The sequence below is a fragment of the Medicago sativa genome, chromosome 6 (assembly GCF_051527215.1).
Source record: "Medicago sativa cultivar Bolivia chromosome 6, Bolivia_mono, whole genome shotgun sequence".
Taxonomy (NCBI): Eukaryota; Viridiplantae; Streptophyta; class Magnoliopsida; order Fabales; family Fabaceae; genus Medicago; species Medicago sativa.
Window position 1 is genome coordinate 22,521,689 of NC_140754.1, and position 16,984 is coordinate 22,538,672.

Sequence of the window (16,984 nt, forward strand, 5' to 3'; positions counted from 1 at the left end):
GAATGGAAGAATTTTTTTTTTTTTAAGAAGATTGGAAGAAGAAGATGAAGCTGCCGACGAGTATAAGCCAAAGAAGAGGAAGATGATAATGTTGGTGGAGGAAGGCAGGAGAGAAGAGACAAGGAGTTTTGAATGGTGATTGTTGAAGATGAAGGTGAATAAATGGGGGAGATATGAGTTTGAAGTGGAGAAGACATGGACACTGCAAGAAATCTGATGAAGAAATGATAAACATTAGTTATTTTTTTTTTCAAACCCAGATCAATGTAAAACAAATTCTGGAAATTATTGCAATTTTTAATTTGTTTTTTTTTTGAAAGAATTTTTAATTTGTTGTTATTTCTGAAAATGTTAAAATGTTTTTCCATAATAATATAATTAATTTGGTGATTTTATAAATGATATTATCCACATATGCATTGCCACATGTGTTTTATTTGCCATATCAGTTAAAATTCTACCATATCAGCGTTTTTGGAGGATAAAATGGGGGGTAGGACGAAAAATGCAACAAAAAAGATAATTCAAAGTAGTAAAGCACAAGTCACTAAGAATGAACCAATCAAAATCCTTTTAGAAAAATTCAAAATCAATAGAATACAAAGTGGAAGAAAAGTTTGAACTAGGTTTAAGTCACTAGAAAACCTTACACCACACAAGATAGACTATTATAACGAAAAGATCAAACAAAAATAATAAAGTCTTCAATGTTCTATTATGATGATTTCAAAACTCCCAAATCAAAGCCTTATTATGTTTGCTATTATGAACATTGTGGTGAGTATTATGTGGGTAGAATAGGTGGTAGGTGCACACCGTTCAACAGTAAATAGAGTCTTTCCTAGCATTTCATGATAATGTTCCCTAGCTCTAGCTATATGATTTTTTTTTACCATTTCCAGGTTCACTATGTGTTCGAATTGATTAAAAAAACACATGGGCAAATATGATGATATTATAGCAGTTTTAATGTTTTAGTATGAAGAAAAAAAATGAAAAAAAATGGTCCTAATGACATGGTAACTATAATATTTCTATGAAACGTTTTTCAACTATCTAACTGTAGGATTTATTCTATAATGTCATACTTCAGATAATCAACATCAAAGTTTACCTCAACTCGAAAATTTTACACCAAAGTTTTAATTATGGGACAAGGGAGGTCCTCTGTTTGACATACTGTCACAGAGAGTTTGTCTGCATTACGTTATGTTCACCAGACACCAATACTGTTACATATTGACACTGAGTTTCTAAATTATTCTATCATTAGATACAAGTTCTTGCTAAAAATTTCATTAATCGTACACTGCCACTATATCCAAAACTGAACGGTTATTAAAATTATAGGCACTAATTGGTAACAACATATCAATGAGTCTGCTAAAATCCTTACACATTATCCCTTCTTTATTTCTAAATTACTAATTTAGAATTAATCTTTTACATGAGACATTGGCCAACCACAGAGTGCCACATGTCACCATTTATTTTAAAAAAAATAATAAAAAGAAAAAAATTCTTGTGAAGAGAGGAAAAAAACCACTTGTGACACTCTGAAGAGAGAAAAAAAAAATCATGTGTCCTTCAACGTGCATACACATTGAAGGACGAAAAAGCCTATTGACTCAAATAAATAAGTAAAGGGTCTTAGTAACAAGTGTCCCCAAACACTTTTTAAACATTCTAAATTAAGTATTTATTTTTTAAAATGTTAAACTTTTCAATTTTCAATTCACTAATTACATAAGCTTTCATAAAAATTTACTATCTAATATCCTTAACAAGTGCCCCTAACTTAACTAATCAATCTAAGCTAATAGGCCCTAACTTAATTTCTTTTCGAAAACAAAAAAACAAAAGTGTCCCATCAAATTATGTTGTGTGCCAAAACTAGAGAACATGAAAGGTTTTGGTTCAGAGCGGGAAAAGTTAGTACCTTTTTTCTTATTTCATTTGAATCTCACCATACACCAAAAAGCAAACACACATTCATTACTTGTTTTATTTATTTTCATCGTCGATCACTCATTGCTTGGAATGGCACATTCATTACTTGTAACCTTGTAATGGCCATAAATATAGAGAACATACATCATTTATTCAAGGAACCTAAAAAGTAGATTTTTGCTTATAATAGTGACCGGAGGGAGTACTAATGAAATTTCAATCTTTTAGTATTGTTACTCAATACGCAGTCATGCATTTCCCACATTCACGCAGTCAAGACATTTTGACCGATTCATATTAAAATTAGAATCTGCATTTGGGTAATGCATCTAGCATCGCTTTTTTTAGGGAATATCTAGCATCAACTTTGTTTCTTAAAAATAATAATATTTACTAATAACAAATATTTTTCCTGTGTTATTTTATTAAGATTCAGTGATTAATAGGTGTGCCGTATTTTTTTAGGATTCCCGTGTTATTTTATTTGTAATAAAAAATTATTTAAGGTTTGTATAACATAATGACATTTGTCATTGTTTTAGATAGATGATTGAATGGTTTGCAAAGAGGAGGACATGTGGCAATAGCTTTGCTAGAAACATTGTTAAATGCCATGTGAATTGGCTCTTTTGAACATGTTCAAATGTATGTATAGGAGATAGGCTATTAACTCAAAGTTATAAAGATTTGTTAAAAAATATTTGTTAAAAAATAACCAAAATTTTAGCCTTAGCCGTGACCTAATTTCTTGTGATAGTGAAAAAAAGAGTTTTAGCAAAAGTGGGAAAAGTTTTTTTGGCGCGGTGACCTAATTTCATAGTGGGAAGAGTTTCTATATTTGGCGCGGTGACCCATTTTCATTTCAATTCATTTCAGCTTCATCTTCCTTAATTTCGTTGTTTCTCTAATTTCATTTCAGCTTCTTCTTCCTTAATTTCAATGGCAAAGAAATCAAGTTGTTCTTCTTCATCCCAAAATCCAAAACAAGAGAAACCCTCTTCTTCCTTAAAGAAGCAAACATCAAACTCACGTAAGAAAACCTTCACTTTCGATGACGAAATCCTCATTCTCAATGGCTTCTTAGATTTCAAATCCAATTTGGGTCAAAATGCAATGACAGATTACACACTTTTTTATAACTCTGTGAAAGATTTGCTTACTGTGAAAACCACACCAGGGCAGCTTAGAAAGAGGATATGGAAGTTAAAACAAAAATATGAGAACATGAAGAAAGAGGAAAACCAAAAATTTCCTCCTAGATTCTATAATGATCTTGAGCAGGAAATAATTTACCTTTCTCACAAGATTTGGGGACAAGAGTTGATTGGGGAATCGGATCGGATAGAGTTGGATGAAATGTGGAAGGAATTGAAAGTTCAAGAGCCGGAATTGGATTTGGAGCGTGCACGGTTAATTAAGGACTCGATTGACGTCATTTCTAAGTTATTGCAAGGATCATCTTCGTCTTAGATAGGTAAAGAGCATGTAGGACATAACAATTGTTGTTAGTGATGTTTTGATTAGATTATGTTTCCAAGCAAAAATGCAACACATGGATTGTGGATGATGTTTTGATGATGTTGCTTAATCCTTAATTATCGTGTTTCCTTTATATGCAAGTAATGTTGGAATTGTTATTTTGTTGCTTAATTGAGAAATGGATGATTGCTTATTTAATACAAGATTTCTTTTTAAATCTTTATTGATAGGTTGAGTTTAGATGTATGCTGAGTTTATTGTGTGCAAATCCATTTCACTTGACGATCAATTTGCGCTAAACTATTAGGAATTTCACCACAAAATTGATCCCTAGACAAATTTTTGTTTGTTAATTAGTTTCTGCTATGAAGCAAGTTGGATTGCTATTCAGCTATCAAGTGGTTGTAAGGAACATAATGAGTCCCATACCAATCGTATGGACCCTATAGAGTGGAAGGTGAAAGTCTTTTTGTTAGTACAAATATTGCACTGCAGTCCTTAGATAATGTTGAGAGTTCCAAACAGTTCAAAGAAGCTAGCACGAACACAGTTCAGCATGTCAGTCTGTTAAGCTAGTCAGTTTTGACATCTTGTTAGGCACAAACAAGATTTTTCTTAGGAATGACCGTATTATTTTTAGCACAAGTGGTTAATGAAGCAGGTGTGTGAATGTTGTAAACTCATTTCTATTTGCGGTCTATAACTGCGATTACAGCTGCAATATAATAGTTTTATAGGTCTTTTAGCAACGATATAACAATTGCAATTGCGATCACATTTTCTTGCATTTTACCACATTATAAATGATTGCAGGTTTGCAGCGTAAGTGCAACGACCACAATCACAATTTAACCACATTATAAATGAGCTTTCTGCCAAGCTGCCGATGCTACTCTTAGTTCTTAGGTGAAAATTACCACTCAAGATGATACCACTCAAGTGGGTATTTATAACTCTAGTTTAGGATGTTTAGCCGATAGAAAAAGCTACCTGAAATTCAAACTGTCGAATAAATAACGTGATGTTGACTGAAAACTTATTCTTCTCTTATTAAATAAACACAGGCATGGAAATGTGAATGAGACTCGATAAGTCTCATCGTCTTGTGAAAGAACATGCTTTGTAGGCCATACATCCGTGGTACGTAAGTGGTACAATCAAACGTAGTTGTTGTGACAGCTTGCTAATTTGCATGATATAGTGTATATTTAAATTATTTTTTGTCGGAATATTATTCTTTTAATGTCTGAAGATTGTTCTCTTAAATAATGCTTACAAATTGGACTAAACCAACCAATTGAACAAATTAAAATGTGAAATAGGCATGTTCTAAATTTGAATATTATCTACTTCAACCATGATTTATCTGTCCAATCGTAACATGGAATTTTAGTTGTTTTAATCTCATTTAATTTTTGAAACATTAATTTTGAAATGCAAAATATTTCCCAAAAGTTTTTAAAGCCAAAACTCCGTCTGAGATCAAACAGTCATTTTTAGAAGGAAATATACTATACCTGTGTTGCAGCCTTTTTCATGTTCATCAGAATAAAGAATGAAATCATTAGCGGTGTTCATAAGAAATGGCTATGGAGCAACCTTGTTCGCTGCCTCCGAACAAACATAACTTTCTGCCAAACCATTGAGCAACCAGAGGCATGTGTTTGAGGTCCCAGTTCCACTCATTGCAATTCTGCCAAATTACCCAAATTATCATTACCACATAACTCACAGTGGCTGGGACAAGGGAATTTATGTACAACCTTGGTTGTTGGCCTTACATAGCACTTCCTCCTATTGTGCAACCTGTTTATTCTTTTCGTACACAGTTCCAGCGTATATTTGACTAAGTTGATTTCTGGTTTACGTTCGCACATCATTCGAAAATAAAATGCTAGTCTTCTCAATGCTAACTTTCTGACCAGATAGCAAGCAAAACTTATTCAATATATTCATAACACACTGCATTTGTCGACCTGTGGCTTGATCAAACAAAAGCAAATCATCTGCAAACATTAAATGTGACACTATCCAGTCCCCATCATACACCGCTTCCGAAATAATATGCGACAACATATCCTCCATACAGAGAACAAAGAGGTAAGGGGACATGGGGTCACCTTGTCTTATACCCCTCTGAGTTTTGAAAAAATCTGCTCTCACACCATTCCATTTGACATTAGTTTGAACGCTAGTAACTCCCTCCATCGCCACCTTAATTAACTGTCAATACAATCCAACTTCATTCAGAATGTGATGAATAAAGGACCACTTTAACATATCATAAACCTTGTTAAGGTCCACTTTTATAGGAAAATAACCAATGCTTCCTGTCATCTTATTCATACTATGAGCCATTTCTTGAGCAACTTCGATATTTTCATGAATGCTTATACCAGGAACAAAACTTCGAAATTGATTAACAAACTCTGGTCGATTGCTCTTTAAAATTAAATAAATATCAGTATAATTGATATTTTTTAGAAAAGTAAGGGTCTTGCCACGCTTTCCTCACAAAATCACAAGTATTCTTTCCGACTATCTCCCAAGTTTGCTGGTAAAAACCGGCAGGAAAGCCATCCGGACCCGGAGCCTCCATGGTCCCACGCTAAACACGGCATCTTGAACTTCTTTATCTTTTATGGGCTGCCTCATTTTTTCAAACAACTTAGTGTCAATTATGGGAAATGTAAAATTAGTTTGGAACCAATCACACCCAGGTTCTTCGATAGTGAAAAGATTGATATAGAAGGTATTAACCATAAGCCTAACTTGGTTCTCATCCTCCACCCATTTCCCATTCTCTTCTCTAAGAACTAAAATCTTTTTCTTTCTTCTACGAGTGATTGTCTTAAGACAGGAATATCGTGTATTACGATCGCATCCGTGAGCCATTTCGCTCTAGATCTTTGAAACCATATAAGTTCTTCTTGCTTGAGAATACTAGATAACTCATCTTGAAGCTTGTTTCTTTTCCATTCATGCTTAATTCCGGTGCCTTTCCTTCAATCTCCGGCTTTGAAACGTCCCTCTCTCGAGTTTTCCAAATTTGCCACAAGTTAGGCACAACAAATGTAAGCCTTCATATTCTACCTTATAACATCTGTCCTTAATGGAGAACATTGCAAGGAGTGTTTTTGTCAACTTTAACGGTTCTACCGATTCTATTTCCAGTGAAATACATGACTTTTGAGATCATAATATTCTATAGGTAATCCTGAAATTCTTACCAACACCGCCAGCTTCTCAATCGAGTCGCTTGAAAGATGAAAATTTGGAGTACTCCACTCTCGAATTGTTAAATAGTGGTCATAGATGAACCACGGACCATCTGTCATTGCATGTTGCTGGTCTTCCGCATGAGTAAATGTAACCAAACTCATTACTCAGATCAATGATACTAATGACTAGTTTCTGTTTTGAAGTAAGTTAAATTGCTATTCAGTTATTAAGTGGTTGGTTACTCTCAATTGTTGTTAGTTATAAGTTATACACACTTGCATTCTTTCATTATGGATCAAGCTATAGTAGTTTCAAAACTTTTTCTCTCTTGAATATTTTTACTATTGTCTTGATCTTTAGATCGTTTTAACCAAAGCTAGACTATTGATTCATCTTACGTGGACTGCACATGGCAGGACCTTTTCAAAAATAATTTACCCTTATAAATTTAAATTTAAGTGAGCTTTGACTAACTAGAAGATGAGATTTAAAGTAAGTTACTAAGTTGAATGATTATGTCATTTTTGTGTCTCACCAGGAGCCGAAGCTATGTTTGCAGATCTTGGTCATTTTACTGCTTCGTCAATAAAGGCAGGAGCTTGTAGCTAGACTAAATTTTATGCATCAAATTTACGAGATTTCTTAACATTATTATTGTTTTGGACGCAGTTTGCCTTTGCTTTTGTTATATACCCGTGTTTGGTAATGCAATACATGGGCCAAGCAGCCTTTTTTGTCTAAAAACCTCGACTCCGTTCATAATAGTTTTTACGACTCAATACCTGGTTAGTAATTCCGAGTTTCTGTGACAATTGATATTGATTCCATAGTTTTTTTTCAATGTTTTGCCTTGTGTTGCAGGACCTGTATTTTGGCGGCCTGTTTTTGTTATTGCTGGGAGTCAAGCTACTATCACGTCTACTTTCTCCATCATCAAGCAGTGTCATGCACTTGGTTGTTTTCCCCGCGTCAAAATCGGACACACATCGAAACACATATTTGGACAGATCTACATCCCAGAAATTAACTGGATACTTATGGTCCTGACTCTTGCTGAAACCAATGGATTTCAGGACATAACCTTAATTGGAAATGCTTTGATATGGTAAGTTATATTTAGTTTTGAAACAGTCTATGTTTAGCGTTGAAACCAAAACTATAGGGAGATTGCATTAATGAAAATTGAGAAGCCAGAACACAGAAAGTATAAAAGCTGAAGCGCTATGCAGAACATACACACACACACACACACACACACACATTGAGTTGGTTAATGAGCCAAACGAGTTGAACTTTGTATAGCTCAAGTTCAACTCACTTATTTAACGAGCTTAAGTTTTACTTATTTGGTTCGTGAACCGAGTTCAATGGTTAATTATCGAATCGAGACTCAAACTGCTTTTGAGTTGGTTCGTTTAATTAAGCTGATAAGTGTAACTAATATGACGCCCTGTTGATGGGAACATTTCACTATAATCAGTTCTACTTTCTCAGTCCAAATCAAATTTCCCTCTTAAAGAAAAAACTGAAAGTATAGTTTAATTATATGTCCTGCTTGTGCTATTTTGGTGAGTCCAACGTTTACCATATTTTTTGTCTGCTACCGATTATGAATATAAATGTTAGTTTTGCATTGATAAATGAACAAACTTTCAGATCTGTATTTTGCCTATACATGTTTTCAATTGAAATCCGTAATAAGTTTTCCGAGTATTTGGTTGCAGGACTTGCTTGTATGACGGTAATGTTCATAACCACATTTCTGATGGCACTAGTCATAATATTTGTCTGGCAGAAAAGCATTCTGATTGCTACAATATTCCTTTTGTTCTTTTGGATTATCGAAGGAGTGTCTCTATCAGCGGCGTTCCTTATGATATCCACTGCAAGGCTGTTTTGTTCTTAGCGTCATGTGGGTTTGAAGGGAAAATGGCATTGAAAAATTTAATGCCACATACATACATCATTGATTGGTTTTATTTTTTTGAAAAATCTTCCATAAAAAATGTTTTTAAGGGATTTGTAATTTTCCTTCTTCAATTTTTCTGGTTTATATAAACAAATGTCGATATGGTAAGGATATGCCGAGAATGATAGTTGATCATAAAGTAGACTTTTGCTTGTTTTATATTGTTTATTCATAGTATAAACTCTTAGTAATCTCTAAATTCGCCTCTTTTGATGCGTGTATACTTTTTTTGACTTAAACTCATAAGCATGCTTTCATCAATTTCTTTCTTATCTATACTGAAAATTCATCTCAGATTTCATATATTTGTAAAAACTGAAAATTCTGAGAATTTTATTGTTATTGAATGAATTCTGAAGAAGTTGCCTCAACATGTTGGAAATTTTGAGAAAATGCGAGTCATGTTGACTATCCTTGAACTTCTTTTGGCAAGTCTTTTTTAAGCACATCCTTCTCAACTGTTCTTGTTTTGAATAAAATAGGGAAAACAATAAATATCTCTATGGTGAGATTAGTTTGAGATGAAATATTATGTTACGTTACACTGGACTAATTAAATTATTCTTAACCATTGGTTATATGTGAAAGAAATTAATCTGGTTGTTAGGATTAAAAATATTGTTTTGTTAATCTCCTTTTAACTTGGCCATTAAAAAAAAAAAAAAAGTCATTTTAACTTTTGAAATGTCCTTATAAAAATGAAACATCCTTAAAAAGATGTCCGATGAATTGTCCTTTTAACTTCTGAAATTTCTACATGTATCGATAGCGCATGTATTTTTCTCTTGAAATGTTAATGGAGTTTCAAAGCCCAACTTATCTAATTTGGTTATGTTCTCCTTATTTTAGCATTTTAATGAAATTTAATTTACTATATATATATATATATATATATATATATATATATATATATATATATATATATATATATATATATATATATATATAGTAACACCGTGTTTACTATAAATAATTTACTATATATGCAACAAAAAGGGAATACATATAAGTTTTATTGTTTCTTTCTTCTCTACCAATATTTCTATTCATCCAAACAATACGAAATCTCTACTCAACTTCTCTCATATCTCTCTCTAATATTTCCCTCTTTTCTATTTTATGGGAATCCAAGAGTACAATAAAGCTGCAATAGCATCATGTCATGACATACAAGAGGGAACAATGGTAAAAAAACAAACCAACAAACCAAAAGTCATGCACATGAAAGAACCTCAAAACAAGATCTGTCTAAACCACAACAACTTCAAACACAAATCTAAAAACATGAGTTAGTGCCTAAAGCTCAGACCGAACCCTAGCAATGCATCAAACTTCCTAACCTTCGCACTAGAACCATAACAAAATTCAATTTGCAATGCGAAATTTTGGCATTTCAATATGATTGAGTGTTATAGTAAACCTCTTCGTAGAAACTGTTCCCATCATAATCTAAATGAAATACATACCATAATATATAATCACGAATCCGAGTTTATCAATATCTCGTAGATAAATACATTACTCATCATGTGATATTCAAAAGGAACACACACCTGTTAACTATTAACTACGTCAACGTGGTCATGAATTTCCAAAACACGTAGACAGTTGAACAACATGCACATATCTTTAGACAATTCTTTCTATACACAACAACCTTTCCTTAAGTTTCTGTATTATCTGCAGAAAAAGAAGAAACAAAGTGTCATTATTAGAAATTGAACCGTGCAACTCAAGTTTAGATCAATAAGGTTCCATCATGCATACCAAGCTAGAATTGCTAGCCCATATCGAACTCGCTGTATAAGAATAATAAGACAACGTCAGATATTTTCTTGGATGTTCTTTTTTGACTGCTAGTAGAAAGATATATGTATATAAGGACTAGGGCGATAAAATTACTTGGAAAGAGGGATGTCACGCAAACTTGACAATGGGATTGATTTCCGACTATTGAAAAATGAACTGCAAGGGACAACAACAAGATGGGTTTAGAATTGACATAACCATAATAAAGTGAAGTAGAAATTCTCTTTTTTTCTGTCCTATTCTGATTGTTAGATGCCTACCTATATTGTTCCTTTGCGTTAGAAGATAATGGCAACCACTTGGTAGTAGATCCTCTAGTCTGCAAACGAAGGACATCCGAATCAGATCCATATGGTGTGAGTCCTGCAATTGCATATGCTTCTCCCTCTGCCAGCTCCTGACACTGTCACATTGTTACACAATATAATGAAATTGTGAGCAATCTTCCGATGTCCATGATAAACATGTATGTTAAGGAATTGACAGAAAGGAAATCAAGTACTGTATAATAACTAGCTAGAAAATTGTTGAAAATTTGTTGTCATTGGGAAATATGATTATTCTTTGCAATTCGACGATCAGACTCACCTGCTTCTGTGTTGGGTTCCAGATTGTTACTATGCCTTCCTTAGGCTTATCTCGTCGATTTTTGTAAGTTAATCCAACGACCCGCAATTTCATAAATGGCGTTACATCTCGGTTTCCCAAGCCAGAATCTTTCAAAGCTTTCTCAATCGAACTTTCCATCTGTAATTGTCTAGTTGCCTGAAGATGGATATGAAACCATAAATATATTTCATGCATATAAACTAGAATATAAAATGTCTTGCTAGCTGGTGCTTTTAAATTCAGGTTGGGCGACGGCGAAAGAACTAGCTTTTGGAAAGATGTTTGGCTTGATGCGTCCGCGTTAAAAGAGTTGTTTCCTCTCCTCTTTTTGCTTGCAGCGGACAAAAATATGACTGTTGCAGAATCAGGTTGTTGGTCTGGTTTGAGTTGGAAGTGAAATTTATGTTGGAGCAGAACTGTTTTAGATAGGGAGGAAGGTGAGGTATCTATGTTGCAGTGTCGGCATATCACTGGTTATAAATACACCAGACTACTGAGTTTGGTTGTCAGACGCTGCTAGAGGCTTCTTGGTTAAATCTTGCTACCTCTGGTTGACAAAGGAAGGCATTTTTAGGGTGAATTCAAATGACGACGTCCCGACTCAGGTCTGGTTGAAACTGTGGAACAGTGCAGTCCCTAGCAAAATTCACATTTTCTGCTGGAGGCTGTTGCATGACGGGTTGGCAACGAAGGAAAATTTGTACGAGAGAGGCATCTTAACGTCTCAACATCAACTCAGCTGCGTTTGCTGCAGTTCAACCACAGAATCTGCCCAACACATTTTTTTCCTGTCCAATAAGTATTATTGTGTGGAATCAAATTCATGGATGGCTTGGAAGTTCCAGAATGCAACATTCTGGAGTGGCTTGACATGCGACTCGTTCGATACCAGAACCCATGTTCTCATTTATTGCAACACTGTGGTATCAAAGGTGGTAAGAAAGATGGGAAATTCTTACATTTAGTGTGGATGGCTACAGTTTAGTGCATTTGGATGTAAGTGGCATAGCGTCACATATTAAATCCTTTGGAATGTATTTAACAGTTGTACTCATTTAACTTGGGATTGAGTATGCTTTGCACTCCCAACTAATAAAGTGGTTGCTTATAAAAAATAAAATAAAAATAACAAGAATATAAAACCTCACATTTAATTTGGCCTTATACGCAGCAAAAGAACGAAGCTGCTCTGGAGTCATATCCGCCATTAAGAATTCAGGTTCTGAAGCTGTCTCCAACATCATATAAATCTTAGCCCCTTCACTATCGTCATGATCATAAACATGTGAAACCGCTCTTTCCTTCTGATACTCCGAAACAATGTTATCCACAACAGCTGAGCGTCTAACGGGATAAAAGTAAAGACTGTTAAGATGGTACCAAGCCCCACACACACACACACACTGTGTCGATGTCTTTAAGACTCTATAGCTAAAATGAATGCATGTAGCAGATTGGATTTCTGATGTCGTTGTTTATTTTTTCTCACCTCCTTCAGTGTTTTTATGGAAATGAACAAATGATAAATGAACATGAAAAATAACCAAATTAAACCACTTGAAATGAATAGCTATGATATACAAATTATTAAATACTTAAGAATAAACTAACAACTAGATAGTCATTTTCTACAAACCAAGTTCTGGAAAATGTGAAAATTGAAAAGCATTTCCCTTTACAGTAAAGAAGACATCCTAAATAAGTTGTACTGCCACTATAAGATTGTTTTCCATATATATAACAATGTACATTTATATATATAACCTACGAACTTCTCGCTTCACTAGTAATCGACAAAGCCGCATTACTAGCTGCTTTCAATGGGGCCCTATTAATCTTCTAAATACTAACTAGATTTGTAGGCAAAGATTTCAGAGGATTAACCAAAATCTATATGGTTAATAACTACCACTATCAGTATCATGCAAGATGATCAATAAATAGAGAGGAGAGTGTTAGTTTTATTGTTAGATGAAAAGCTCAACTTCTCTGAGCAGAAGATCGATGGCCTTTAAGGTCACTCTTCTTTGGAGGCCACACTAAAGAGATATGACCAATTTCAGTTACTTACAGCGCAAGCTGTGACACCCTAAATCCCAAGAATAATTATTGCTATTATTTAATTAAAAATAGAGTTTGATACGCAGCGGAAAGTGTCAAATAAAAACTTCTCTAATGATATAGGAATTCTTCCACAAAATTTAGGATATCACATTGACTCATAACAAACATAATTCATATTTCACTTCATTAAAAATTATAGTAATAATAACATCTAATCTTTTTCTTTTGAAAATATTTCATTTTACATCATAGACAATGGTTTTCTTGCACAAAAGTAAATAAGTAAGCATATCCCTTTTCCCGTGTCACTATCAGAGCGGTGCTTTTCCCCAAAATAATCGACGACACAAGACAAGTCCTCATGAAAGGCATGCACTTGACTCCAAGACTCATAACCTATATAACTACGGTTTCGCAACCGCAGGGCCAAGCCAGCAAACACAAACAACGAAGGGGTGAGTTCCGAGAACATGTAATAGTATAAAAAAAATGAGAAGAACACGTAAGCAATTAAGTCAAAGTCGTTTCACATCACAACATAATATTCAGAACCTTGAAGAATATACTATATCATCTCAATCTATATTAGTAGAAAATATCATTACAACTTAAGAACAAAAAAAAACTTCACAAACACAATGTCACAATTCAATTCCAACTAGTCACAACACATGTAGTCACCAATAACCATCTTCATAAGGACATCAACAAATAATCACCTTCATCGTCTCACACAATTACATTAATAGACATCACAAAGTAATTCGTTAAAACATCACAACTTAACAACTTGACTCGACAACACAACTCAACTTGACAATGCACTCTTAACAACTTAACAACTTAAATCATCGTGAAACTTCTTGATATGCAAATGCATGTGGTACCATTCAACAACATATATGAGCGTAATTAGGCTCTTCAACAAGTGAGCATAAAGCTGCCGGGCTTAAAGCCCCCAACGTATTTTGAGCACAAAGGCTGCCGGGCCTAAAGCCCCCAACTTTAATGAGCACAAAGGCTGCCGGGCCTAAAGCCCCCAACTTTAATGAGCACAAAGGCTGCCGGGCCTAAAGCCCCCAACTTTAATGAGCACAAAGGCTGCCGGGCCTAAAGCCCCCAACTTTAATGAGTATGCAATGGACTCAATCTTCCTACAACTTAGACAACAACGTGATCATCTTATACAACTCATAATCATGGATAACTTCTTAAATTCTTGCAACTTAGACCGACTCATGCAACTTCAAACTTTTAAATGATCAACAGCATTAAACAGCACATATTAATTCATAGCATATCAACATCATAATATAACAGTATCAAATGATAATCAATCAACATTTAAGAATATCAAAAAGACATTTAGCAAAATACATATCATTCACACATAACCATTTAGAAGCACATCATTGAATATCACATCTTTAAATCACACATAATCATATTCCAATAGTTATCATATACATGTGGCATACCAATAATTACATTCAAATACATAACATCACATCTATATCAATCATTAAATAAGTCATCAATCTAAATAGTTGCAGCAAATCAAGCATAAGCACCCACAAATTTATTCATGACTTCAAATACCACATATTCACATAATTTAAATCAAGCAACACCTTAATAATGTTTCTAATTCTTCTTTAACCTCCCACATCTAAATTTGCACATTAATTAATTATTCTCTCAAAGGGCTACAACCGTCGCGGTGAGCCTCGAATGAACTTTGGGAAATACGGCCTTCCCGTTCATCCCAATTAATTTACACTCATGATCTCGAACTCTTCTCTCTCACCCCATACCTGGTTTGACGATCACGTGCAATACAAGAATTAAATATAATTCACAGCAACAACACAAGGTCGACAGTGCACAACGAACATATCCAAATCAAATTGCTTGGCAGTGGCTTCACAACGTCAATAAAATGCAACAGCGCGGCAGAGTGCCGAAAGGATCCGACTTCAACTTCACTTTTAACACATAATTGTGTAAAATTCCTTCTGAAGGTTCCAACACAAGGAATCTAAAATCGATTTGTTTCTTTCCAAACGAATATGGTGCTGGTGAGAATTTGTAGGTGAATTCCTATCTCTAGAGATCCTATTTGAAAAATGGTAGCCAAAAGCCAACGGGGAAATAGGAAAATCATTGGTTTAAAGGGAGATAGATAAGCATGTAAACTTAGAAATATCAATGAACCATGGATCCAAAAACTGATATCGTAGTTTAGCTAATGGATAATATGAATTGGATGTCTCAAGATCCACCTAAAAGAAATAATATGATGATCTTCAACTAAAAGAAAATAACGTGCAAGGCTCATCAATAAAGGAACTAGATGGAGACATGTGATAAGCATCTATATTAGAATGAATGAATTTCTAAGAGAAAGAGAGATGAAAAGGGTCGCCGTTTCTATACTAGGTCACATACTCAACCGTTTCTCTCTCCCTTCGGTTTCAGTAACATGCTATGGTTATTAGGGTTTTATGTCTCTCTTATTCTAAATATATTGTACATGGGTCGATCTATTCTAACACTCATTGGTGCATATATTCTCTTCTACTAATTAGGCTCACTCAACTATATACACCCATTCATTAATTCTCTCCACCCACTAATAATATAAACTAATTTTATTTTATTCACTCATAACTATTATTATCCCAAAGATACTCATATACACTACTGTCACTTTTTTTTTCTTTCTTAAATGATTAAAATAATAAATTAATAAATAAAATATAACATTTTATATTATTTCTAAATCAAATAAATACGTATAAAATCATCACAGAATAACAACTACACATATAAGGAAAAATAATCAAAGTATTACTAAGATACCAAGATAATCATTTATAAAATAAATAATTAAATAAGACGATAGTTAGAAATATATATTATGGAAAATTTGGGGTGTTACAACTCTACCCCCCTTAAAAGAATTTCGTCCTCGAAATTCACAGCACAATAGAAATTGAATTTAAGTATCGCTTAATACACTAAACTATAAAGTATTTCAAACACTAACTCACCATAAGTCTCACAATAATATAACAAAAAAAATTAAAACAAGTTTTTCCCTAAAGACTCTCAACAACGAGAGGAAAAACTTAACGAATCACAAAGGCAAATAAATTTGCCATAAGGCCTCAACACCAAGCTTAAACAACTAAATTCATGACAACAACAAACAAATAGATGAAAATAAGAGCTACTAACCCATCATAATTCCACTCATAACAAACACATGTTATAACTCATACATAAGTTATGAATCTCAACAAATAGAGATCTAAATAGAGAACCAAAAACCTACTTCCTACACTGAAGTAAACTACAACATGTAGACTCTCTGCACTAATTTAAAAGTGTAATGTAAAAAGTTGAAATAAGACTCTAAAACCCTGCCAGCACGCTACATGTATCTTTTTTTTTATATTTTTTTTTTTAAAAAAAATATCTACTTATTTATGTTGATTATTCTTTTTCTTAATCTCACAATTATACATTTACAACTTCTCTTACCATATTATTCAAGACTTACTACGAACACTAAAATTGGAGTGAAATGCAAGTTAACTATCAAAGTATGCTTATTACCTCAAACTCTATCACCAGAAAGTAAGTAAACCATGGACTTAAACTATATATTTTATACTAACAAAATACGTTACAAAAACAATGCATACACACCACAGTTCAACATATAGAAAATACATTATAACTAGTTCAAAATATCTAAGTTTCTACTGTCATATAGCCCCTCAAGAAAAGATTATACAATCTAAAAAGTCGGATACTGCCACCATATTTCAAACATGATCATAAAAAAAAATTACACAATGGTCCAATTAAAATAAA

The 16,984-nt window shown here is 33.7% G+C and overlaps 2 protein-coding genes and 1 long non-coding RNA gene across 3 annotated transcripts in view; 1 reads left to right on the forward strand and 2 right to left on the reverse strand.

Annotated features, from left to right (window-relative positions):
* Positions 1-2,842: 2,842 nt before the first annotated feature.
* On the forward strand, positions 2,843-3,420 carry LOC146913758 (putative transcription factor At4g01260). The gene has a single exon (XM_085720981.1). The coding sequence runs from the start codon at positions 2,890-2,892 to the stop codon at positions 3,418-3,420; it is 531 nt and encodes a 176-aa protein (XP_085577107.1). The 5' UTR covers positions 2,843-2,889.
* A 6,964-nt stretch (positions 3,421-10,384) lies between these two features.
* Positions 10,385-16,984, reverse strand: part of LOC146913759 (protein BREAST CANCER SUSCEPTIBILITY 2 homolog B-like) — a 30,489-nt gene continuing 23,889 nt past the window's right edge. The window contains exons 12-16 of the mRNA XM_085716972.1: positions 12,187-12,382; positions 11,018-11,194; positions 10,690-10,832; positions 10,523-10,585; positions 10,385-10,419 (exon numbers count right to left, since the gene is read on the reverse strand). Coding sequence (XP_085573098.1) covers positions 10,401-10,419; positions 10,523-10,585; positions 10,690-10,832; positions 11,018-11,194; positions 12,187-12,382 — 598 coding nt within the window. The 3' untranslated portion in view covers positions 10,385-10,400. The remainder of the gene's footprint in view (positions 10,420-10,522; positions 10,586-10,689; positions 10,833-11,017; positions 11,195-12,186; positions 12,383-16,984) is intronic.
* LOC146913760 (uncharacterized) lies at positions 13,253-15,637 on the reverse strand. The gene is made up of 2 exons (XR_015013805.1): positions 14,917-15,637; positions 13,253-13,506 (listed from the first exon to the last, which is right to left on the reverse strand). It is a non-coding gene; the product is annotated as an uncharacterized LOC146913760 (long non-coding RNA).